At 40.7% G+C, this 24639-nt stretch overlaps 1 protein-coding gene across 1 annotated transcript in view; it reads left to right on the forward strand.

The window, feature by feature from the left end:
• TNS3 (tensin 3) overlaps positions 1-24639 on the forward strand; it is a 355327-nt gene that overhangs the window by 251965 nt on the left and 78723 nt on the right. Inside the window, exon 19 of the mRNA XM_045003918.1 lies at positions 1702-2961. Within this exon, the coding sequence (XP_044859853.1) occupies positions 1702-2961 (1260 nt within the window). The remainder of the gene's footprint in view (positions 1-1701; positions 2962-24639) is intronic.

The following is a 24639-nucleotide window of genomic DNA, read 5'->3' on the forward strand; positions in this document are numbered from 1 at the left end:
TAAAAATCTTAACGAACAATATAAAAAACAAGCCAAGTTCAGGATTACAGTTTTAGTCATTTCTGAATTAAACAAGTCCAAAAGTTTTTGAGAGAACATGTGGGAAGAGTGGTTTTGTTTAATGTTCAAGTAACTCAAATGAATTCACCAAGTTTGCTGAAACCTTCCAAACAAACAAATAAAACGTTTTATGTTGGGCATGGCCAAATATAGACATTTTGAACACAAAAGGGATTTGGAAACTTGAAATGAAACTTCAGTTGTTGAAGAGGCTACCTGTGTTCTCTCTGATCACAATCCAACAAAGCATTTAGGCATGCACGTAATCTTAAGTATGTGTGCGGTCCCATTGACCGGTCCCTTTAATCTGTTTATATTACATAGATACTGTAGGTAGAGTACGTTTGCAGGTGTTTGGAGGCATAGTGTGACACCTGGCTCAGAAGTTAGCAGACACTCCTATAAAACCTGATTCACACAGACTCTCATTTACAATGCTGCAACTTCGGTGACATTACAAGGGTTGCACTGGTGTAATCAGGAGCAGAATTTGGTCCATTCCCACACTCTACACTATTAAATTGAGTGGATACATTCTCTTGTATCCCCCCCACCCCAATTGTTGCATATTATAAAATTTCTCAGTTTCTGGTATCAGAGAGGAAGCATCCGACGAAGTGGGTATTCACCCACGAAAGCTCATGCTCCAAAACGTCTGTTAGTCTATAAGGTGCCACAGGACTCTTTGCTGCTTATACAATTTCTGCATGTCTGACTAGATATGAACTTCTTAATTAAAGTCTTTTGCAGATCAGAGACAAAATCAAGGATGCTCATACTCCATGACAAATGTTATACAAGTGCAGTAGGTTTCTTTCTTTCTTTCTTTCTTTCTTTCTTTCTTTCTTTCTTTCTTTCTTGTGGAGTTGAGGTTTAGCCTGATTCTCTTTATCCCTGTGTTTCATACTCTGACTTGTGAGAAATAGTTGCCTTGACATTATTAAAATTTAAAAGAAAATACCCACTAAAGGTGCCCCCTGTATATACAATATGTATCATACAAAGCTAGTTAGATATTGTGTTCATGCCTCTGTTGAGAGATAATGTTTATGTTCTGATACGCTGCACACAGACTCCTGCTCTGATTAAGTACCTGTCATTTCTGTGGGCTACCAAAAAGAAAACAATAGCAGTTGATCAGTGGTAATATGTTTAACATATTTAGTAGGAGCTGGCAGACTGGCAGTTGCAAAACGTGCTAAGAGCACAACTTGAAACTTCCAGTAACCCTTGTTCAGTCTTAGTGGAATGCATCCCAGTCATGTCTCTCAAATGCCAGATACGTAATAGTGTGGGTCTTCAAACCAGTGGTCTTGTTATTGCACCGCCATGATTTCACTTCTATGAAAGTATAAAAGTAGAGAATTGTATTTTGCTACAAGGTCATGTACATAACTGTTTTTTTCTCCACCTGTTTCATACCATTGTCTGAAGGGCCCTGCTGTAAATTGAAATGTGGTCCATAAGGCAAGAGAGTGCTTTTGGTTGATGTTTGGTTTCTAAAACGAGCATATGCTTACAAAGAAAATTAATGAGTGTGCTGTCAGCAGTACCTCTGCAATGTAATGTAATGCTGTTCAGCGCTTTTATCTAATACTCTGTCCTTTTCTTTCCCTGACCCTGTTGCTTCTCCTTTCACAGTGCTCCACACCCAGGGTCCTATTGATGGCAGTCTTTATGCTAAAGTGAGGAAGAAGAGCTCTTCAGATACTAGCATCCCCAGTGGAGCCCATGGGGTTCCTGTGATCAGCAGCCCGGATCACAGTGACCATACTCTCTCTGTCAGCAGTGATTCAGGACACTCAACAACTTCTATAAGGACGGACAAGACCGAGGAGCATCCAGCACCGGGAATCAAACGGGGCCTGAGCCCACAAGAGAAGGCAGAGCTGGACCAGCTACTTAGTGGTTTCGGCCTAGAAAACTCAGTCAGTCCCCTCAAGGATATGACTGATGCCCAAAGCAAGTACAGTGGGACTCGCCACATAGTGCCAGCTCAGGTTCATGTGAACGGACACACCAAACTGAAGGATAGGGAGACGGATATTCTGGATGATGAGATGCCCAGCCATGACCTTCACAGTGTGGACAGCATCGGGACACTGTCCTCCTCTGAAGGGCAGCACTCAGCCCACCTTGGAAACTTCAGCTGCCACAAGAGCAGTCAGAATTCGCTGCTCTCGGATGGCTTTGGAAGCAACCCTGGAGAGGACCACCACAATGCTCTGGCCCCAGACCTGGGAATAGGTGTGGACCCCCTGTATGAAAGATCATTTGGAAGTGGTGAGCCTAAGCAATCCCAGCAGCTGCAAAGGAATCCTCCTGTTTCCGCTCAGCCTCAGGCTTATGGCCCTAGTAACTACTCTACCCAGACTTGGGTGCGCCAACAGCAGATGGTCACTGCTCACCAATACACCTACTCCCCCGAGAGTGAAGTAAGGCTTGGCATTCCTAGCACTGTAGAGAATTCAGGCAATGTGCAGAGCCAACCCAGAATCCCTGACACACCTACCCGGGGATCCAGCAGCAGAGACGCTGTGCAGCGGGGGATAGGGACTGTGCCAAGTTCCAGTGAAGTAGCAGAACACCCAGTGCCTGAGGCTTTTAAATCCAGATTAGTAGCTGAGAAAGACACAAATGGCCTGGCTTTAGGAGTGAATGTCGAGGACCTGCCATCCTCTCCTACTCTTGATATCGATCAGTCAATTGAGCAGCTGAATCGGCTGATCTTGGAACTGGACCCTACATTTGAACCTATCCCAACCCGCATGAACACAGTCTCCAGGGACACGAGTCAAGTGAATGGCTTCACCAGCCCTGATGGGGATGTGGGAGGGCTCAGCGTGAGCCCTGGGTTCCGTGAGAAAGGAGAGGTCACAAACAGGAATCTTTCCCGGCATGGTAAGTGATTTTAATAATACATGAATGTAATGCTTTTCCCAGCATTTTTTCTTTTGATATCGCACAGCAGGAACAGAGGTCATTGCTTATTACTTTCAGATGATTGCCAGTGTGAGATAGATTATCTCTGGTACCCTCTTTTCATAGTGATCTGTGGAATTAGGGGATGAAACTGAATAATCATTCATTTTTTTTTTTAATATTTTTTTCCCCCCAAGATCATAAGTGCCTTAGGAGGCTGCTCTTCTGAGTGTTTGTTTGTTTGTTTTAATGTAATACTCCTGAACAAAACCTAATTGTTCAGTAGAGTTCCGTGGAAGAGCCACAAGAGTGATTGTTGCTGTTCCTCCTGTAAGGGGGAGAATTAAAAAAATGGAAAATCCTATTAATTACAATGTGAGGCAGTTTTGTGGAGTCATCAGCAGTAACACTGGAGTTAAGGTTACATTATAATTTCCACATAAAATGAAATGGAAATTCCTCGGTTTTATGTATTTCTGAATTAATTTCATCTCCAAATGTGGCACAATAACCCTTCATACCACAACTGAACTTCCTATGAATATTTTCATTAAAATAGCCTAATAACTTCTGCAGATCAAATATTTTAAAATGCTCCCTTTTTGAAATTTAGCTGTTTTTTTTTTCTTTGGGTTTCCAGTAGTTTAACAACCCCGTGTATTACCTCTGGTTTTCACCTTAACGTGACCACAAAAACCAGTTACTGAAAGAACAAAATACAACACCATTCTTCCTCATTTATATCACCTGAATAACAGTACTAGAATAAACAACTTTGCAAAATGATAAACACTATCACAGCCTATTTCTTTTTAATAACCAACTAATTCCTTCTGTTAACACAATACTTAAACATGTAATCGTCAATTAAAAATCTACACAATACACACTAACCATCTACTTTAGTTTAAGCCCAGTCTGGTATTCCGAACAATTAGAAAAATGACCACGCGACTCCATGTAGTTGCAGTTCAGTGTTACATGTTTTGTGTGGGCGTGGAGGGCAGAGGAATTTGTTTCTTAGGGGGTGGGTGTTGATGAGGTAATGTGGAGGAGATGAAGTCATGGTTGCACATTACAAGGGCTGGCTGAAGACTAGGGATTTCTTGGCTTTTTTAGGGTTGTGCTGGTGGAAAATTTACCTGAGCAACTTTAACTAGATTTCAACGCAGAATTTTTGTTCAGGGAATATCTTAGACTGAAATACATTTGTCTATAATTGACTTGAATCTTTAAATGCTTAGTTCAGTGGCAGAAATTAAAAGTGAGATTTGCCCATTAGAAACTATGCTGCCCTTTGACATTCAGTGGAGCCAGTGAAGGGGAAAAGAGAGTAGCATAAAATAAGCCACCCATTCTTATCCTTTGATTAAACATTTGTGCCTAGAAAGAATTGTTTGGTTTTTGCTCATGACTTCTAGTACTGTCAAAAAGGAAAAAGGAGTCATCATCACTGCATCACATTTATGAAACCAGATAAGCGTTTTGCCCACTACAGGTTGTACTTGGTGGAAGTGAAGTCTTTGGTGGGACATGTTCTGGAAGTAGACATGCAATTAACAAAGATGAAAAGTTTAAGCACAATGGTTACTTTAGGTTTATAGAAATCACACTGATAGGTAGTTACAAAGAGGGAAGATGCCTAGTAGAATAAGCACAGTGATAGGAGTCAGAAAACTCATAATCGTGGCTTTACCACACTAACATGCATGCCTCTAAGCAATTCATTTTTCTCTGCCTTGTCTAAATGAAGAAAGCATTTTTAAGCTACCTCTCCAGATTTTGTACATCCTCATTAGATGCTTGTATTATACTGTGCTTTGAACATACAGTTATATGTACTGAGGCTGTAATCCACTTCTCAAGCATGCCAATGAAAAGGCTCCCTTCAGTTGATTTAAATGAGAATTTAATCAGTTCCTATAAGACTGTTCTAGTAAGCACAATTTATAAACTAAAAGAAACACATTTAAAGTGCTGCATAAGTGCTAATTGTTATTACAATCCAGCTGTTCTTGGCATTCATTGATTTCCTTCTGTAACCTCAACCTACACCCCAAAAGTAATAATTCTGTGCATTCCACCTGAAATATGTGTTCATGTGATCAGACACATTTAAGAGTATCATCTAGCATTTTGTTCACAGTTCTGTTATGTGTTCAACACCTTAGCAAACTGTAAACAGAATAGTCAAATATTGAATAGCTTTGGTGTATCTGTTTTGTTGTTTGTTTCAGGGAGGGAGCATGTTTTGGGGGGAGGGATAGCTCAGTGGTTTGAGCATTGGCCTGCTAAACCCAGGGTTTGTGAGCTGAATCCTTGAGGAGGCCACTTAGGGATATGGGGCAAAAATCTGTTTAGGGATTGGTCCTGCTTTGAGCAGGGGGTTGGACTAGATGACCTCCTGGGTTTCCTTCCAACCCTGATATTCTATAGTATGGAATTTTTTTCTCTAATTGCACAGGATCAGCTGTGCCCACCTTTCACAATTCTTGACTTTCTAATTCTCTTTGATAGGGCCAAAATAAGTGTCATGAATAATTTGGGTGCGTGTCTAGACCTGACCTCTCCTCAAACAGAAACTTGATTTTTCTCCCTCTTCTCCCAATTTATATCTGTTGTAAATGTAGGGGTAGGTGTACAATACAATAAAAGAATACGTTATCGGAATGCAAACAAAATACCTGCCAAACCCAACTCCCACAAACTCTCTTTAAACAACCATCTCCGCCAAAGCCTGGGTAAATACTCGTTGCAGCATGCCCTGAATGTCAGTGAATGCCATTCTTTGGAACAGTAATTTCATTGCCCCTAGTCCTCAGACTAGGGAGCCTCAGCATCAGCATCCCAGCTGATCGCAACTGTTCTGTAGTGCTAGGGTTGCCAACTTTCCGATTTCAGAAAACCGAACACCCTTTCCTCACCCCCTGCCTCGCCCCTTCTCTGAGGGCCACTCCATCCCCCTCCCTCCAGTGCTCACTCTCCCCATCCTTGCTCACTCACTCATTTTCACCAGGGTGGGTAGGGGGTGGGGGTGCGGGCTCTGGGAGGGAGTTTGGGAGTGGGAGGGGGCTCAGGGCTGAGCAGGGGGTTAGGGTGCAGGATGGCTGCAGGCTCCAGGAGAGAGTTTGGGTGCGAGAGGAGGCTCAGGGGTGGGATGTGGGGGGTGGGAGAGGTGCAGGCTCTGGGCAGTGCTTACCTCTATAATATTCTACACTTATTGTAGTTTCCAAATGGTCTTCATGTACTCCACCAAGTAGAACATATTGCAGAAATCCAACGTCATGATTACAATACAAAGTACTTTAACAAAACTTATGTATAATTTACTACAGAACTAGTAATACTGAATTTATTTTCTGTGCGATCTAGAATTTTTCTTTTTCATTTGTTCATATTTAAAAGAACAGGAAATAAGACTTTAAAGTTGAGAGGTCTAATTCTGAAACTTCTGTCAAGGTTTCAGAGAGAATTCATCCTCAAGTTCTCATAGTTCAGCATCAATAGCTGCTCAAATCTTCCTTTACAGAGAGTTAGAAAAGACTTTCAAAATACCCTTTGGAACTGGGACTTACCTGAAACATTATCATTTTTAATTATGTTGGGTCTCAGAGTTCATCACTCTTCTGGATTCGTTGGCAAAGCTGGGACCGGGTGATACTATCTTTTTTTTGTTGTGGGTTCAGATTTTGGATCAATGAGTGATTTTCAGATCATCACTTAGTGTTATTTAAATGGGTTGTTCTGATGGAAATGCGGCAAGAGGGATAGCTCTGTGGTTTGAGCATTGGCCTGCTAAACCCAGGGTTGTGAGTTCAATCCTTGAGGGGGCCACTTAGGGATCTGGGGCAAAAATTGGTCCTGCTAGTGAAGGCTGGGGGCTGGACTTAATGACCTTTTGAGGTCCCTTCCAGTTCTAGGAGATTGGTATATCTCCAATTATTACCTATTACCTAAGCAGGAGAGGGACTGGATGGCTCAGGAGACTGCTAATGGCCAGAGACTTTCTATCTCATTGACCTAAATTCGGCCCATATATGTAGTGACTGAAAGATGTTAACATCTTTCTTCTTTTAACTCTGTGAAATGAGTTGGCTACTTTAGCACACTTTATCTCCAGTACATAAACACATTCAAAATCATCACTAATTCACAGCAAAACTGGATGGCAAAAAGGCCAAATATTTATTGGCCAGTGAATGAGACTGAACTGCTGTTTAGATCTTCATTCCCTTAATTTGGAAGACTCCCGTTGACTATAGGCTTTGAGTCACCATGTGTGGGTCAGGAGACTTGAATATCTGGGTGATAAAAAGGGTTAATGGTCACGCCTCTGCCTTCAAGACTAGACATACAAATTTGGACCCAGATGTAGACCTTGTCTGTACTACAGTTTCTGCAAGCATGGCAACATCACCGAGGAGTGTGAAAAATTCACACACCCCAGGGCGACATACCTATCCCTATGCAGGCAAAGCCCCGTAGTGTAGCTGCAACGAAGCCAAAAGAAGAATTTTTCTGTTATGCTGTCTGGCCCGTAAGGAGAGCACCACTCACTATACTTTAGCAGAACAAGCTGCATGGGCCCCAGGTCTCTGATTATTTCTGATTCCCACTAGCGAGGCTCATGGGGGGGATTGAAGATCAGTGATTTTTCCAGGATCACAGTACACTGAGGCAGGCCTATTCCTTAATTGCTGTCATCTTGTCTGAGTCCAGGTTCAGTACTGCTGTTGTACCCAGCCCCCTTCCAGGCTCCAATATTTCCCTCTAAAGACCTAGAAGACAAATCTGGAGAGACAGGAGGAGAGGAAATAGAAGCGATTGATTTGGGATGGAGAGAACTGACAAGTCAGGACTGACTGGTGACTGAGTGAGGTTGACTGGACATCTGGAAGGATGACTCACTGAGAATATGCAGTGACTCAACAAGTGCAGGGGTGAATGGGGCAGAGCCGGGCTTTGTGTGACTGAGTTGGGGGGGGTGAAGAGTAAGTGAGGGGTGCGTCTGGCATATGTATGAGAAACAGGTGTGAAGTGTGCATGAAAAAGAGAATGTGCATGTCAAAAAGCACGTGAGGGTGATCTTGGATGTGGGGGCTGACCTGCACACACACACACACACACATACACATACACACTTCTCTAAATTCATTTTCACACACTCATGGACTGAGACACACTCACACTTTCACTTATTTATCCTGGGGTACTTTCTTTCTCATACATGACGCATGTACTCTCTTTTGTGCACATACAAACTGCTTTACAGATATTTAAGTTCTTTGTTCACTAGCTTTATTCAGCCAAATTAAAAGCAAACTCTTGCTCGCCTCTTACTTGACTCACTCCATATCTCTTTTGTAAGATGTTATGGTTTCTTCTACTTAAAAAATGATTTAAGAATTAACTGACAGTCAGCTTCCAGGGAAAAGAATGCAATAGCTGGGTTTGATCACCATGATTGAGAGAGATTTCTGTGCCTGTCACCATGTGTAGGCAGGTATGAACTAAAAACAAGTATACTGCACTCCCTTTTAAGGGTGGATGTTATAGAGCAGCTGTCAATGTAGTTATAACAGTTTTCCCCATATATGGGTTATTGCTTTCTCTGAGCATATTTCCTGGAGTCGGCCTTGACTGATCAGTGTGGGCCTGCCATGTGTAACTAGTGGAGGAGTATGACTTCTTGCTCTCCCAGGGAACTTTTACTTAGCTTGGTTCTGCAAAGGTCAGAATTTAAAGAAGCCCTAGAGAGGTGAGGCAGCTAATTAAATAGAAAATGAAGTTTAAACTAAAGAAAACAATGGGTGGTGACAGCAGAGACAAGCATGGCGTACTATTGGATTGTCTGAACAGATCCTCCTCTCAAAAACAAAAACTTAGATCGGGGTAGGCAACCGATGGCACGTGTGCTGAAGGCGGCATGCAAGTTGATTTTCAGTGGCACTCACACTGCCTGGGTCCTGGCCACCAGTCTGGAGGGCTCTGCATTTTAATTTAATTTTAAATGAAGCTTCTTAAACATTTTAAAAACATTATTTACTTTATATACAACGATAGTTTAGTTATCTATTATCGACTTATAGAAAGAGACCTTCTAAAAATGTTACAATGTATTACTGGTACACAAAACCTTAAATTAGAGTGAATAAATGAAGATTCGGCACACCACTTCTGAAAGGTTGCCGATCCCTGACCTAGATGCAAACTGAATAATAATGAAGTAGCTAATCATCTGATTACCTGTGTCTGGAACATCTTCAGAGGCCTTTGGATAACGGAAAAACATAGCTTTGAAGGTAATCCAAATCTTTGTGTCATAAATCCTGCTACAGTGTATTTATTACAGTAGAGAGAGAGAAATCCTTTCACATATCTGTATTTTTTTAAATAACGTTTTGAGCTATTCCAAATGTTTCCTTCTTACTCTGTTATGTGTAATGGAAAAGCAGCTTGGCCCATCTGAAAGGCTTTTCAAAGTGACAGGAGAATGTGGCAATGTCCAAATATGATATCTAAGGCTTTCTGTATGAGTGTGGATGTTACCGTACAAATGCTGAGATACTACACATCCCATAGACCAGGGGTCGGCAACCTTTCAGAAGTGGTGTGCCGAGTCTTCATTTATTCACTCTAATTTAAAGTTTTGCATGCCAGTAATACATTTTAACATTTTTAGAAGGTCTCTTTCTATAAGTCTATAATATATAACTAAACTATTGTTGTATGTAAAGTAAATAAGGTTTCAAAATGTTTACACGTTTCATTTAAAATTAAATTAAAATGCAGAGCCCTCTGGACTGGTGGTCAAGGCCTGGGCAGTGTGAGTGCCGCTGAAAGTCAGCTCGCGTGCTGCCTTCGGCACACGTGCCATAGGTTGCCTATCCCTGCCATTAACTAATGTTGGTGCCTGATTCTGACCTACATTACAACGGTTGAACTCCACTGACTTCAACTGAGTTACTATAGATTTACATTTGGTGTAAGTATGCAAATATTGGTCATTGATTTACTCCTTAAAGATCAACACAACTAAATAAGACCGCACATTAACTTTAGTAAGGTAAAGAGATTTTAGAGATTGCAGTAGTTATAATTTACTATTAGTACATGCTGATTTTTATCTTTTTTTAACACAGTGCTATCTGTGTTATCCCATTTATTTCCTTTTGTAGATACAGGAAAGTAGAATCCATTTGTACTATTTAATATACTATCATAATTGTGGTGTCTTGCATATGACTGTGCTAACTGATTATAAATGTTGACTTAAATGGCAACCACTGTACAGTCTGTTATAGGTGGATAGGCATTCCTCTGATTAAACTTGTTAGTAACACACAAATTCCAGTACTGTATATCTGTTTACTAGCCACTGTGACATATCCTGCCTGTGCATAAAATTGGTCCTGGTACATTTCAGATTAGTGAAATCCTTGTCTACAGAGTCCTGGTGTAGAATAAGAAAGAATAGTTTGACTTGCAAATCATTATGAACTGTGTTAAAGGTATTTTTATAAGTGCAAACAGAAAAAAATAGATTTCCGGCTATGGCATAAACTGTTCAGTTTTAGAAAGATTATCACAAACCTATATACATATTTCACAGACACAGTGCAATGTGCACTTCTACAGAGTCAGTCCTGATTAATCCATGCTTGAGATGTTGTTTCTCTGTGACAGTGTGAATCTGGAGATTTTAGTGTTTAAGCAATGTATATATTAATGGCTTGATCCTTTCAATCTTATCTGAAATGAAGAGATCTGTTCTCTTTCAGAATGCATGAGTAACTCCCATTCATCTTAATGATGAGTTGCTGTGGCTGCACGGATAGATGATGGAATAGACTCCTAATGTCTAAAGACGATAGTGAAGTCTTCAGACTTTGGGAATCTATTCCAGGTTAATAATGGACTATTATCTTTTGGCACAAGCAAGGGTGTGCAGGGCCATACACTGTAGAAAGAGCACTGTGGAAGAAGGTTGATGTGGAGGCAGTTACTGCAACCTCTCCTTCTCCAGGTGTGTGGAGCAGCAGCTGCCTGGCAGCACAGCTCTTTTGCCAACAACGGTAAATCTACTCCCACAGCAGAAAACCTCAAAATTAGATCTCAAAAGTAGTGGTCTGCAGGGACGTGCTGGCCGCCGCTTCCTGCAGCTCCCATTGGCCGGGAACAGCGAACCGTGGCCAATGGGCGCTCTGGGCAGCCATGTAAATGTAAACATACTGTTTGGCAGCCCACCAGCAAATTACCCTGATGGGCCGCAGGTTACCCACCACTGATGGACTGGAAAAGAGAGACAAGTTTTCCTGCTTTGTCAACTTCCAGTCGATTTCTCAACTTTGAATTAGTCCAAATGAAGAAAATACTCTTTCCGTGCATGCAGAAGAGGCTATTGCTGTCAAAAGCTGGCTTAGCACTTCAACAGGTTCTGGTTCCAGGTGTTCAGCTAGTGACTTCCACCAGTTCAGTGGTGACTTTCTGTAAAATATCATCATTAAACATGTACTGCTTGAATGGTTCACCCCCAGCCCTGAAATTTGTTATGGTTGGCATTATTGATGGGTAATTCTTAGATGCATAGCATCTTGTCATAGCAGCATCTTCTTCTTCAGCAGTTAGGCATCTACTTTGGCTTGAGAATATTGGCAGGCAAATTAGGTGGAATAAGGACTTGATCCATCCACTTCTTTATTGCCTGCAATTTAACTTTGTCGTTCAATATTTCTTTCTTCAATGGCTTTTCATGTTCTTTCCAAATTTCAACAGCAGCAGTAGTACAGCTGCAATCCTTCTGCAGGGTGTCCAAGGCGAGGGAAATAGGTTTCGGTATAATGAGCAGATCTTCTACATTTCTCTTTAGTCCCATGTTGACTACTTTGGCTGTGATCATTCCATCTATTCTGTCACTATTTTCTTCACAAGTTATCATCAGAATAGGCCTGTTCTCAGTATGTAGCTCAAAACAGTCAACCCCTGAATTCCATTGTACATCATGGGGGAGAAATCCTCTTGTTCTCTTTTGTGAATTTGAAGCAAAGTGGTTGTATTCTGAAGTATTTTGCACTATCAACAACAATTCCTTTATTCCTGCAGTTGTATTTAAGTCTTTGGCTAAAAGTTACATCAGATGAGCACTGTACACATATAAGTTTCAAGTTCCCTTCATTATCATCATCTTCTCACTGTTGTTATATTTGCAGGATTGTCTGTTACAAAGCTACACACTTGACACTTGAATTTTTGTTCACAGGTTGTTATAACCTTTACTGCTACTTTTAAGTATTCTGCTGTGTGGGCATTTCTTGATGTATCAATTGTTACTGTAAGATAGACAACCCCATCTTCTGTTGTCACACAAGTACACGTTACTGAATCATTGTGTACATTGCTCCAGCTATCAAGACTCAGATTAACTAATTTCCCATTAATGTTTTTTGCACGTTTGTTCCATTTCCTTCTCATAAACTGTATCTAGCAACCTGCTGGTAATGTCTGCTCAGCCTGCTGAAGCGTAGCCTGGTCATAATGAACTAACCATGTCAATCAAACGTTTGTTCTGAACAAGACAAAGGGGAAAATTTGTTGCATAAATGAACCAAAATGTATTTTAATCTATGGAGTTTTGATGGAATTTGCTGGTCCTGGTTATGAACTCATCCATGGTTTTACTGGATGATGAAGAAACTCTTTTTTTTGTTTTTTGTTTTGTTTTAAAGTAGTTCATTGTCTATTGTATGTTTAGTTGCCGCACTACTGTGGTACCGGTAGCTGACAGATGTAAGTGTTGAGATGATGGATGTCATCATCCCTTGTGGCTATGCTGGCCTCTGAAACAAAATGGAAAAAAAAATCACTCTCTCACTAAATATTACTCATTGCACTGCTTTAGAAAAGGGAGACTGTACATGAAAGGTTCCTCTTACTGTATCTGTTTGTACCACAGTTTAAAGGATATAATTTATTCCAAACCCAGCTTTATAGGGGAAATAATTAAATAAATCACAAGGGTTATCGATCTAAATATATTGAAACCATTATTTCTAGCAACATACCAAACAGCTTGGGAGGGAAAATGGCATTTTTTTTAATGGTTAAAATTCATAAATGCCTAATCAAACTTTACTTTGGAACATGAACTCTTCACCTAGGTCGTGTGATTATACTGAGCAATAAAAAATCACTTCAGAAGTCCAGCAGTACCAGCAAAAATTTAATTGTTAAATGCTGCCACAACAAACTAACATGCACATTATATTTTGAAATTCAGAAGTAATCCACACAAAACACAAATGTAGGACAATAATCTAAGTGATCATTTACTCGTTTAGTAGGCAGTCCGTAACAATGATAGAAAAATAAGTTTACTGACTGATCCACACATGTCCACATGATCTTAAGTCATTGCCTTCTGAGGAGCATTTTTCATATTGTTGGTTCATTCTGACACCCTGGCCTTGCATCTCTTTTGGTGCACTGTTTACATTTTGCACATGTACCTCTTTTACCCAGGGGCACCGGAATTTCTTGAAAACATTCCCAAAGAGGGTCTTTTTTACAATCTGCAGCCCTGGCAGGTTTTTTCCCCATTTCCCAGGTGTTGAAATCAACGCTAGAGGCAGCATGATGCACTCTGAAGAATGTTGTCCCTTCTTCACACAGCTTCTTGCTTGAAACCACGGAGTCAAAAAACCTTGCAACACCCAGCCATAGAGTCTGAACACACTGGCTCAATGAGTAACAAAGCCTTTCCTTCAAACTTGTCCCAGGAAAACCTGGAGTTCAGAAGTCAGAAGGCTTCAATGAGAGATTTCATTGCCTTTTGGTTCAGTGATTAAGTTAATAAATTGGGGGGTTGGGGATAATTAACCAAAGACATAGTCAGATATTCCATCCATCTCCTGTGAGCCCAGATAAACCTGGCACAGAGCAGAGAAACAGAGAATTCCAGTTAAACAATATCTTTACCTATTAGTAAAAGCCCTTCGTTAGACTGACCCCACCCCAAAGTCTGGTAGTGGCCCCAGCATACTTTAGATTGTTCTGTGGGCCTAAGTTATGGCATCCTTTCTGAACAGCCCTATAGCCTGGAATTTCTGCAGTAGCCATGCCCCCTAACATGATCTTTCTGCCCACATAATCCCTCTATGCCAGAGCTTGTGAGGGGTCCTCAGAAGGCAGCCACATGGCTGTCTTCCATGCTTCCTGTGCAGAGAGGCTCCTACGCCGCTTTATACTTTTTGGCCCTTTTACTCAGTATATAGGGGCTGGAATGGGGGTAAGGGTGTCATCCAAAATGTGTGTGTTTGAACTTGAGGGCACATGGTAAATTGATATTTATCTACAAGCAGCCACATCTTAGGTTTTTGATATACTACCTCCTGTGAGAAGTTCTGTTGCTTGATTGTAGTCAAACAGATGTCAAGATAAATTTTCATTTGTGTTTCACTATTGCCAAAAAAAAATATTAATTGTTAGACATTACCACTGTCTGTTGTGAAAGGACAGTGTTAAAATTATTTAAAATTTCCAGAGAGACTTATTTTTGGAATACTGCTTGAGAAATAAAAGTAATGTACTGAGTGAACCCATTGTTGAAACAGTGGACAAGGCTTCCTGAGCTCCATCAGAAAGGAGTTATCAGTTTTAACTTTTATTAATCCTAGTTTGCTATATTTAAACTCCAAAATCCATCTATCACCTTGACATTTTAATAATACAGCCCTTCACACTTTTGTCCAACAGGGCAGACAGCAAATGATTTTTATGTGCTGAATGAGTATCTTGTCCAAAGAAGTAATCAGTTACATCCCATTTGTGCCTGGGACCATGGACTTGATATATTTATTCTTTTGATTTAGAATAAACCAGCACCACATGTACATAAGCTCTGTTCACCTTGCCATTTACTTTAAAATTACAGTAACTCCTCACTTAAAGTTGTCCCGGTTAACATTGTTACTTTGCTGATCAATTAGGGAACACGCTCATTTACAGTTGTGCAATGCTCCACTCTTATGTTTGGCTACCTGCTTTCTCCACAGCTGGTTGCCTCCCTAAGCCCTCGTCCCCATCCCCACAGCGCCTTCCGCCCACCGGCAGACCCCAAGGATCAGCACCTTCCCCCTCCGCCTCCTGCCCGTGGCAATCATCTGGCTTGCAGCGTTCAGAAGGGAGGGGAGGGAGTGGGGAAGAGTGACGACGCAGTGTGCGAAGTAAAGGGGGAGGGAGGAGAAGAAGAGGTGGTTCAAGGGTAGGCGCTTGGGGGAAGGGGTGGAGTGGATGGGCCAAGGGTTGAGCCCCCTGCCCTTGGCAAAGTCAGTGCCTGTGCTTGCAAGAACAGCAAGGGGAGCAGCTGGACAATCCATCCTCTTCCACTCTCCGACTCCACCACCTCAACCAAGCTTCATACTCAACAGTGATGATTGTAGTATTAAATTGTTTCTTTAAAATGTTTTAAAACTTATACCTGTATTAAATTGCTTGTTTTAAACGTATATAATGCCATTTGTCTGGCAAAAAAAAAAAATTCCCTGGAACCTAGCCCCCCCCCCCCCCCGTTTACATTAATTCTTATGCGGAAATTGGATTCGCTTAACATTGTTTCACTTAAAGTCACATTTTTCAGGAACATAACTACAACGTTAAGTGAGGCGTTACTGTACACAAAAATACTTTTCTATCAAGCAGCAGCACATAATGAAGTGCTAATACCTCCTCATATTGGCCTATAGCACAGTCCACCTATATATGTTTCTAGCATTATAATTTGACATAATAACCGTTGTGGTTTTTTCATTAAGGATTGAAACTGATGTAAAGCTGCCTTCTGTTTAGAATTACTATTGAGAATAAATGTGTTAGCTCTTACAGTTTGGAAGTGAAAGCTTTACCTTCATGGTTCCACTGTAAGTTCTTACTGCTCTTATAAGCCTGCTAATGTCATTTAGCTTTGTAACAACTGATTTGCTATTGGCTAAAGGCCAGATCTGAAAATTGAACTGCTTTCATCTCTGCATTTCAAACAGTAGGTATAACTTTGTGTTAAGCAAAAGCAGAACGTCTAGTAAATACTGTATGTTGCACAGATCACAGCTTAAATACTAAAACACCTTGCTTTTTCTAGCAGCTGTTCATTATAAGATAAATCACGTGGACACTGAAATTAATTTTAGGATTAAGTAATTATGTGTTAGAAAATGCAGTTTAAAACTCCAAATTTTGGCTATGGAAGTAGAACACAGTCTGTTTAACCAATTTAATTTCTTTTTCATACATCTGATACAGCCTTCTTATTTTGTTCCTGCATAATGGGAATCCCATACAAAAAGAAAAGCCAGGTTGGGAGTCCTCTAAACGTCAGGTTTACAGTACATGTGTCAGTCTGGACTCTTTTCTAACGTGTGATGCACATTGCACAGTTTTGTCCAGACTTTTCACTAACACAGATTCTGGGATCTCTTGATATTTAGTCTACAGGTCAAGATTCCTTTCCTCTGTATCACAAGTTTGGTGTGTTCTATCTCTGTCTTGCTACCTTTCTGGGTAGGTGTGGATGTGATTGGTGATTTCATGGGATATAGCAGCCTCTTTTGTGAAAAAGTGGTTTTCTCTTAATTTAAACTCTAACAAGCATACCCAGTTTCATATTTACTGATTTTCCCTGAAAGATGCTCAGGGTTTTGAAAAAGCCAGTGTTTAGATTCTACCAATTTTTATTCACCCAAATTTTGGCTTTTAGGACCCAGGAATTTTTCCCAGGGGAAGTAGATGAGGCTGTGCTGGAGGACCAGGATCAGCAGGCCAGTAGCAGTAGCTAGGGTCCTCACCTGGGTTGTAGGACAACACCTAGCACAAGCGCCCCCCCCTGGACTGAGAAGGGATTTGGACATGGATCTGCTGCCTCTCAGATGAGTGTCCTAACCACTGGGCTGTGGAATATGCTGCTGTGAGGTTCCTTCAGTCTCCCTTGTTGAAGCTGTTGCATTGTGGATAAATGATTTTTTTTAAAATAGAGCAAGGGGAGTGGATCCTGGGTCTCCCACTGCCCAGGTGAGTGCGGAGACATTTTCATGTTTGCTCTTACACCTTCACTCTGGTCCAGTCGTTCTTTCATTAATTTATTCATAGTGGAACAGCTTCAGCACTGGGCCAAAGAGAGAGCAAGCAGCTGAGAATGTAGGCTTATCTCTGGGTCTTAGCACACACTCCTCATGTTGGCATCTCTCATTGGCTAGCTAGCATAGGCAAGGCACTGCCATGCATGCTGGCTTTTGTGAATCCCTTCTGAGGCACCCGTCTCTCTCCCCACATTCATCGTATGCAGAACCTAGTGACAAACTGAGGCTTTGCGAATCCCAGTGATTTTCTAGGTTCCTAAGTTTCTTTGTAATTCTAGCCTTGGGTAACTTTGGACTAGATTCTGCTTTCATTTAGAGTAGTTTTACACCAGTGTAATGCCATTAATTTCAGTTGGGTAACTCTTGGTTACTGCTTGTGTCAGTGAGACCAGTCTCAGACCCATAATATCATGCCCACTCTGATAACGGAAATGTTATTTAAGGGGTCACATAAACACAGTTAGGGATGCTCAGTAATGATTCTAGATGATGACTTTTACAAGGCTTTTACAAGGTTTTGGGGCCACAGTAGGCTTGGAAAGTCCTTTTTTGCTTGCTTGCTTTCTTGCTTGCTTTCTATAGAGAAATGTAATAATTTGTATGCTGGTTATTTATCTCTAAACAGTGCCTGGTTTTATATATATATATATATATATATATGGTAAAAATCCATTTATTGAAATTAAAAATCATTGCATATTCTTAGGGCTTTGCTTGGAGGTTGTGGGAGGGGAGGGGGTGTTTGAAGGCCAGAAGAGGAAGTTAAGGAAAAATTTATTTCAGGTTGGGTCCCTATGGGTATAGGTTGTAGTTGTTTGATTATACCTTGTATGTGTTCCAATGTGGGGTGGTAGATGTCAATGGGGTGTGCGGTCGGAGAGGGTTTTATTTCTATATTGAAGCAGGTTCTCCAGAGGATTTGGGTGGCCCATTCCATGGTGTGATCTACTTCTCTGGTGGAGTGTCCTTGTTTGGTGAAGGTGGTTTTTAGTGTGTTGAGGTATATATTCCAAACTTTCTCCTCAGAGTATATTCTGTGATAGCTGAGTGTCTGGCCATAGATAAGATTTCTTGGTGTGTTTGGGGTAGTTACTGGGTCTATGAAGGTAGGTGGGGTGATCCTTGGGTTTATTGTAAATAGTTGTCTGTAGGATTCCATTGCGGAAGCTGATCATGGTGTCCAGGAAGTTGATGGTAGTGTGGGAGTGTTCCAGTGAGAGTTTAATGGATGGGTGGTGATTGTTAATGTTGTGGTGGAGATCTATCAGGGAGTTTAAATCATCTGTCCAAAGGATGAAAATGTCATTGATGTATCAGGTATATAATTGGCTTCATAATGCATTTGTCCAGAAATTCTTCTTCAAGGTGTCCAATGAAGAAGTTATCATATTGGGGAACCATCCTAGTACCCATGGCTGCTCCCATGGTTTGAACAAAGTGTTTGTTGTTGAATGTAAAATTGTTATTGATGAGGATGGAATATCTGAGGGCTGTCCATTGTCTTGTAAATATTTGAGATAGGCAGCTACACCATAATTATGAGAGATGTTGGTATATGGGGAAGTGAAATCCACGGTGGGAAGGATGGTGTTCTGAGGGAGGTTGTTAATGTGGAGTTTGTTGAGGAAGTCGGGTGTGTCCTGGAGGAAGATGGCTCTTTGTGCAGTGAGTGGTTTGAGAATGGTTTTTATGAGTCCCGATATTCCTTCAGTAAGAGTGCTGTGACCAGATATGATGGGTCTGCCTAGGTTCCATTATTTGTGTATTTTGGGAAGCATGTAGAACGTCCCTGGGATGGGTTCTTGGGGAATAAGAGTTTCTCTTATTTGTTGTAGAGTTTCTCTTGAAGCTGTTTGGAGAAGGATTTGATGATATCCTTAAATTCCTCAGTAAATTGTGGTGTTGGGGTCTTCTTTGAATTCTTTATAGTAGGTAGTGTTGGAGAGTTGTCAGTTGGCCTCCTATAATAGCAATAATAGGCATTCAGATCTTTCCAACTGTCTATGGGTATGTATATAGTCCTTTGTGGGAATAGAGCTCCATGGATTATTTCCTTTCAGTGAGTGGAAGGTTAGATTACTAAGGATAATAACTTTACAAAAAAGTGACTAAACTTCTGAAATGTAAGGCTCAGACCATGGTATTTTCATGTCACTGGCTATATTTCCATAGCTTGAGGCTCAATGCTTTTAGTATTGTCAAAACATGGTATTTGTCATTTAGCAACATAAGATTTAAATATCTTCAGAGAATAAGATGACATTATTCAACTGTGGAATTATTACCCTGGAAACTGCATTTTGTCGGATTAGATGAAGAAGTATAAATAGGCAGTTGTAGAGCAGAGCATGTTCTTAATAATATTTGGATTTCTCAATTAAATTAACCTTCATATGCAAACACCACCAAGTTCCCTGTATTGTATTACAATTCATGCTATATGTCAGATCTCCTCCACAGTAGCATCACATACCTAAAAAAGGATTTGAACCAAAAATTGCCACGTACAATAGTTATGGAAGAGGAAGTACTGGAAGTAAGTCTCCGTTGGAAATGTAAGTGCCTTAGTATTGGAAGTAAGTCTCCGTTTACACCATTCAGGAATTCATTTAGGCAGTGAGTTACAGTGTCAGGAGAGAAGGTCTCTCATGTCTGTGCAAAAAGCACTAATGTTGATTTTTTTCTTCGCCTTGTCAATTCTAGCTTAAGCCTGTAATTTTTTATAATCAACGATATTTTATTATGTCAAGAAAGACTTAATGCACTCCAGCTGTGCAAAACACAGCCTGAAAGGTGCTAATGAAGAAACCACTCTAAACACACATTTGTTAAATACATAAACCACATATGCTGAATTATATGGCATAGGAGCACTTAATAATTATGGCAGAGTTTAAAACTTTGAACCAAATACAGCTTTGTTTCCTTGAGATGACTGTAAATTTAAAGACAGTTGACAACTTTAATGGCTAAGTATAAATCAACAAAATTCATCTATACTGTAAAAACTTGATTTGTGATTGTTTGTTTATTTGTGACTGGATAAAAAAAGCAAGATTAAGGGAGTTTCCTGCATTATTTCTGTGTGTTTAATTTGACCTATAGCTTCATTCCACAGTGGTGACCACTAAAAGATTTTATAATTTGGGAGAAAGATTCTGAACCCCCTTCTTCCTGCTCAGTAACCTTTGGTAAAAATTTATCAAGGAAAATAACCTCAGTTTAACCTCTCTATTGTAATTTGCTTTGTAAAAATAAAATATAAATTAAAGACAGTTTTACAGTTGAATTTGGAAATGAAGTTGGTAGTCTTTTTATTTTTACATATATATTTTATAAGCAATAATTTAATGTAGATGTATGTCCTTAACTGGAAAACTACAGAGTGTGTGTGTCACTGTCTATATTTGTGTGTGGTATGTGTACACAAGTGGGAGGGGAAACCCTGTCATCTGATTAAAGGTGCTGAATTGGAATATAGCACAAAGGGGTCCTATTCCATGGGGTCTACAGATGGGAAAATTCTCTATAATGGCTAAAAATTATTGTCATTTATTTGTAGTGGCAACCCGGGGAAAGTGAACATTAAGCGATTTTCAACAAAAGAAATGCTGTTATGCCATTGATTCCCGTGTGAGTGGTTTGGTTCCAAACATACTGAAAACAGTTGTTCAAAGTGCCCTTTATCAGGTGTAATTAGCTTTCCTTTGATAAATTGCTCTTGTTAAAAGATTTTTAGAAAGGGAAAAGTGATACTTAGTAATGTAATGCTTAGTGTCCAAGAGGGAAATTATCCCCTGTGCAGGGGGGTGACACAAGGCCTATGTGCCACTCACATCCCATTTAAATCCTCAAAATAGGGCTTAAAAGGGGTACAGACCCCTCTGCAGAAATGAATTTCGCCCCCAAATGAATAAAAATTTGTTTTTTCACCCAGCTTTGTTCTTTTTAATGATTCGTTCCAAAAATCCAGTTTCAGAACAAAGAAGATGAATTTATACAGTTGCACAAAGCCCACTGAAGTTAAGGACTCCTCTTAACTTTTCTGGGCTTTAGGTCAGGCTGTTGGTTAACTGTTTTCATAAACAGGAGAAAGCTTTTAAAAGTTGGTGGTGTCTGGCAGAACTAAATTTTCCCTACCTTGATGCTCTGTGCCGCTGAGCTGTACCACTGCCAGCTACAGTGGTCACTAATAAAAAGTCATCCACAGTTAGTTCCTGTTGTAACTATAAGGACAATTTGGACCTCGTGATTATCTTCCCCTACCTCCCAATGGAAAACCTAAGGGAGAAAAAATCATTGCAAGGGTCTTCCTGAAGAATGTCCTCCTGAACAGGTCCATCCAAAGGTGACAGTATTGTCTTCCTTGCACCCCTGTACAGAACTATCTTTGGGGCTCGCCCACAGACCCTGTGGATCAAGGGGAAACAAACAGGCTCTGTCTTATCTCAGTTGTCGCTGTGGTACAGTGGAGTGGCATCTTACACGGGAGTTAGGTTCTAAAGTCAATGCAAGTGCGTAAGGCGAAAATCACGAATAGTCAAAATTACCCTTGAAAATCCCTTAAATCGCCCATAAAGTACAGAGTACTGTACATGGTTTTGTGTATACAACCCTGTACAGTAATATGTATAATGCATACAGTAATGTACAGTATATAATAAAGAGTACATATGCAATATATAATTTTACAGTACTGCATTTTTAATTACAGGGGATAATTACAGGGGGTCGTCAGGGCTTATGTCAATCCAGGAGACGGAGGTGATGGAGAGCTTGGGTGATGGAGAGCGAGTCGTAGACAAAGTGGTTGGCTCTGGTTCAGCTCGAGAAGTTGATTGCGTAGGCTCATCTGCTGCTGGTTGTTTTTCCTTGAAAAACATGGTGATCGGCAACTGTCGCTGTTGTCTCTTGAGCTGCTCAAATATTTCTTGATATGTCTCAAATCGTCCGTAATACTACATGTGATTTTGAGGCTTTGTTCCATAGAGGGATTGTATTCAGAAATTACATTATTCAAGTGTTTTGCTGCTTGGGACACTTCAGCAAATGTATGAAGATTCCAACTTGCTGGCTCTTCCTGTTCATCCTTATCATCTTTGTCTTCTATAGACGATTTTATCGGTTCCTCTAACTCTTCGTTAGTCAATGTTTCTCTGTGGCTCTCAATTAATTCTTCAATTTCTTCCTCAAGGATGTCGACGAAGCCATCACCATTCACTTGCCAGGCCACCTGAACAATGCGTTTCACTTCTTTGTCAATGGTCAGGAAACCCTTAAAATCATTCACACATTCTTTCCATAGGTTTAGCCAACATGCATTGACTGTTTCAGGCTTGATTGCATCCATTGCCTGTTTAATATAAGTGATGCAATCAGCAATGTTGAAGGACTTCCAACACTCCATCACATTAAGATTGGGATCAGCATCCATAGTGCTACGTATCCGTGAAAACGTAAGCCTCGTGTACATGGCCTTGAAGCAGCGAATCACGCCTTGGTCGAGAGGTTGGAGGATGGAGGTGGTATTGGCGAGAGAAAGACGACTTCAATGTCATTATGTGCAAACCGGAGTGCCACAGGGCGGCCAGGAGCATTGTCTACAATCAGCAACACTTTAAAGTCAAGTCCTTTCTCTTCGAGGTACCGCTTGACCTCCAGAATGAAACACTTGTGGAACCAATCTAGAAATAATGCTGCCATCACCCAAGCCTTTTTATTTGACTGCCAGAACATAGGCAGGAGATTTTTGTTCTTGCCTTTTAGGGCACTGGGATTTGCAGCCCTCTAGAGCAAGCCCGGCTTTATTAAATATCCAGCCACATTGCCACAAAATAACACAGTGACATGGTCTTTAGCTGCTTTGAAACCAGGGGCTTGTCTTTCTGATTTCGAAATGTAAGTGCAGTTGGACATTTTTTTTCCAGAAGAGCCCAGTCTCGTCAGCATTAAAAACTTGTTCCAGAAGATAGCCCTTTTCTTCTATGATTTTCTTTAATTGTTCGGGGTAGGCTTTTGCTGCCTCTTCATTGGCAGATGCAGCTTCATCAGTAGTCTGCACGTTTTTTGAGGTTGAAGCGGTTCCTAAAACTGTTAAGCCAACCTTGGCTGGCTTTAAATTCCTTCTCATTAGAAGGCTGTCCCTCTTCAGCAGGAGGTTTGAACAGCCTTAGAGGCTAAGAGCCTTTTCTCTCAACGTGTTGCCATTGATAGGCACAAGTTTACGGTTTATGTTTCCAGCCATAAGTTTAATGCCTTTTCAGTCTTCACTGAAGTCTTATCACGCACCTGGCTCATCACCTTAGCAATTATTGGAGCACTTGATGCCACGGCTTGACGAATTTCTCTCTCTCAAATCTTGATGGCACGGATGCTAGATTCATTGCTGCCATATTTACGTGCCACATTGGAGACCGACATATCATCTCTCAATAAGTCCAACAGAGCCAGTTTTTCCTCCAGCGCTGGAACAGATTGCTGTTTCTTCGGTTGAGCACCAGATGAAGTAGTTGGCTTGCGTTTAGGGGCCATGTTGTATGAAAAATACATATCTTTAAACACTAGAATCACACTCAGCGTGGCGAGATGCTCACACTGAGAGGCATGCGGGAACTGAGACCAACTGAGGGAACAGCAGATTCATGTCTCCCATCTCATGCTCACTCCGGGGCATACACTCATTGGGTGGAATCACCCGCACTATTGATAGGTATCTTGTTGTTTTTCTTTTTTTTGCCAAGTGCGTATAGTTGAATTCACATAAGTTAAAAGCGCGTATGATGTGACTCACCTGTAACTGACAGTAAATGTTGACTTTTTAATGGTGATAATTGTACATGGGATAAAACAGAAACCTAGCTTAGTACTATGGAATGAATACAGTTCTTGTAGTTTAGCCCGGATAACTACTAATGCATCAAGTAAAGCAACGCTGTTCACCAGCCTTTCAGACAGTTTTTTTAAATGACCATAATGCCATTTGATAGTGCTCCAAGAAAGCTAAGCAGTTAAAATACCACAGATAAACTTTTAACCACGAGCCATCCTACTGTTAGATGTAGCCTTAGCAAAATGATAACCATCTGGCACTGGTCTGGTGCCAGTTCCGAGGTACACGATTATTTGTTCTTTACAAAGATAAATAATATCTGCATCTAACTGTGTGTGTGGTGGGGGGTGGGAGACAAACAGTATACAAAAAGCACTCTCGAAAATAAACACACACTCCTGGGATAGGTCTGAAGCTCTGCCAAGATTTTAAGACAAATTATAAGGAAGAACAGTAAATGAGGTGACCAAAGGAAGAATTATTCCAGCAGCTCTTGACTCTGAGCATTTTACACTATGTTAATTGAAGAATTCAATTTTTTTTAAACAGATAATCATAAATAAACAAATGCCTGATGCCTTAAATGGGGCAGCTTTCGAAAAGCTTCATAATACTGTTCAGGACAGGTCATCTTCCTGCTGCACGCTCTGATCACATTGCTCCTGTAAATTCCTTCAATGGCTTTTCCTTTCTTTCATCATT

This window comes from Mauremys mutica, chromosome 2 (genome assembly GCF_020497125.1).
Source record: "Mauremys mutica isolate MM-2020 ecotype Southern chromosome 2, ASM2049712v1, whole genome shotgun sequence".
NCBI lineage: Eukaryota > Metazoa > Chordata > Testudines > Geoemydidae > Mauremys > Mauremys mutica.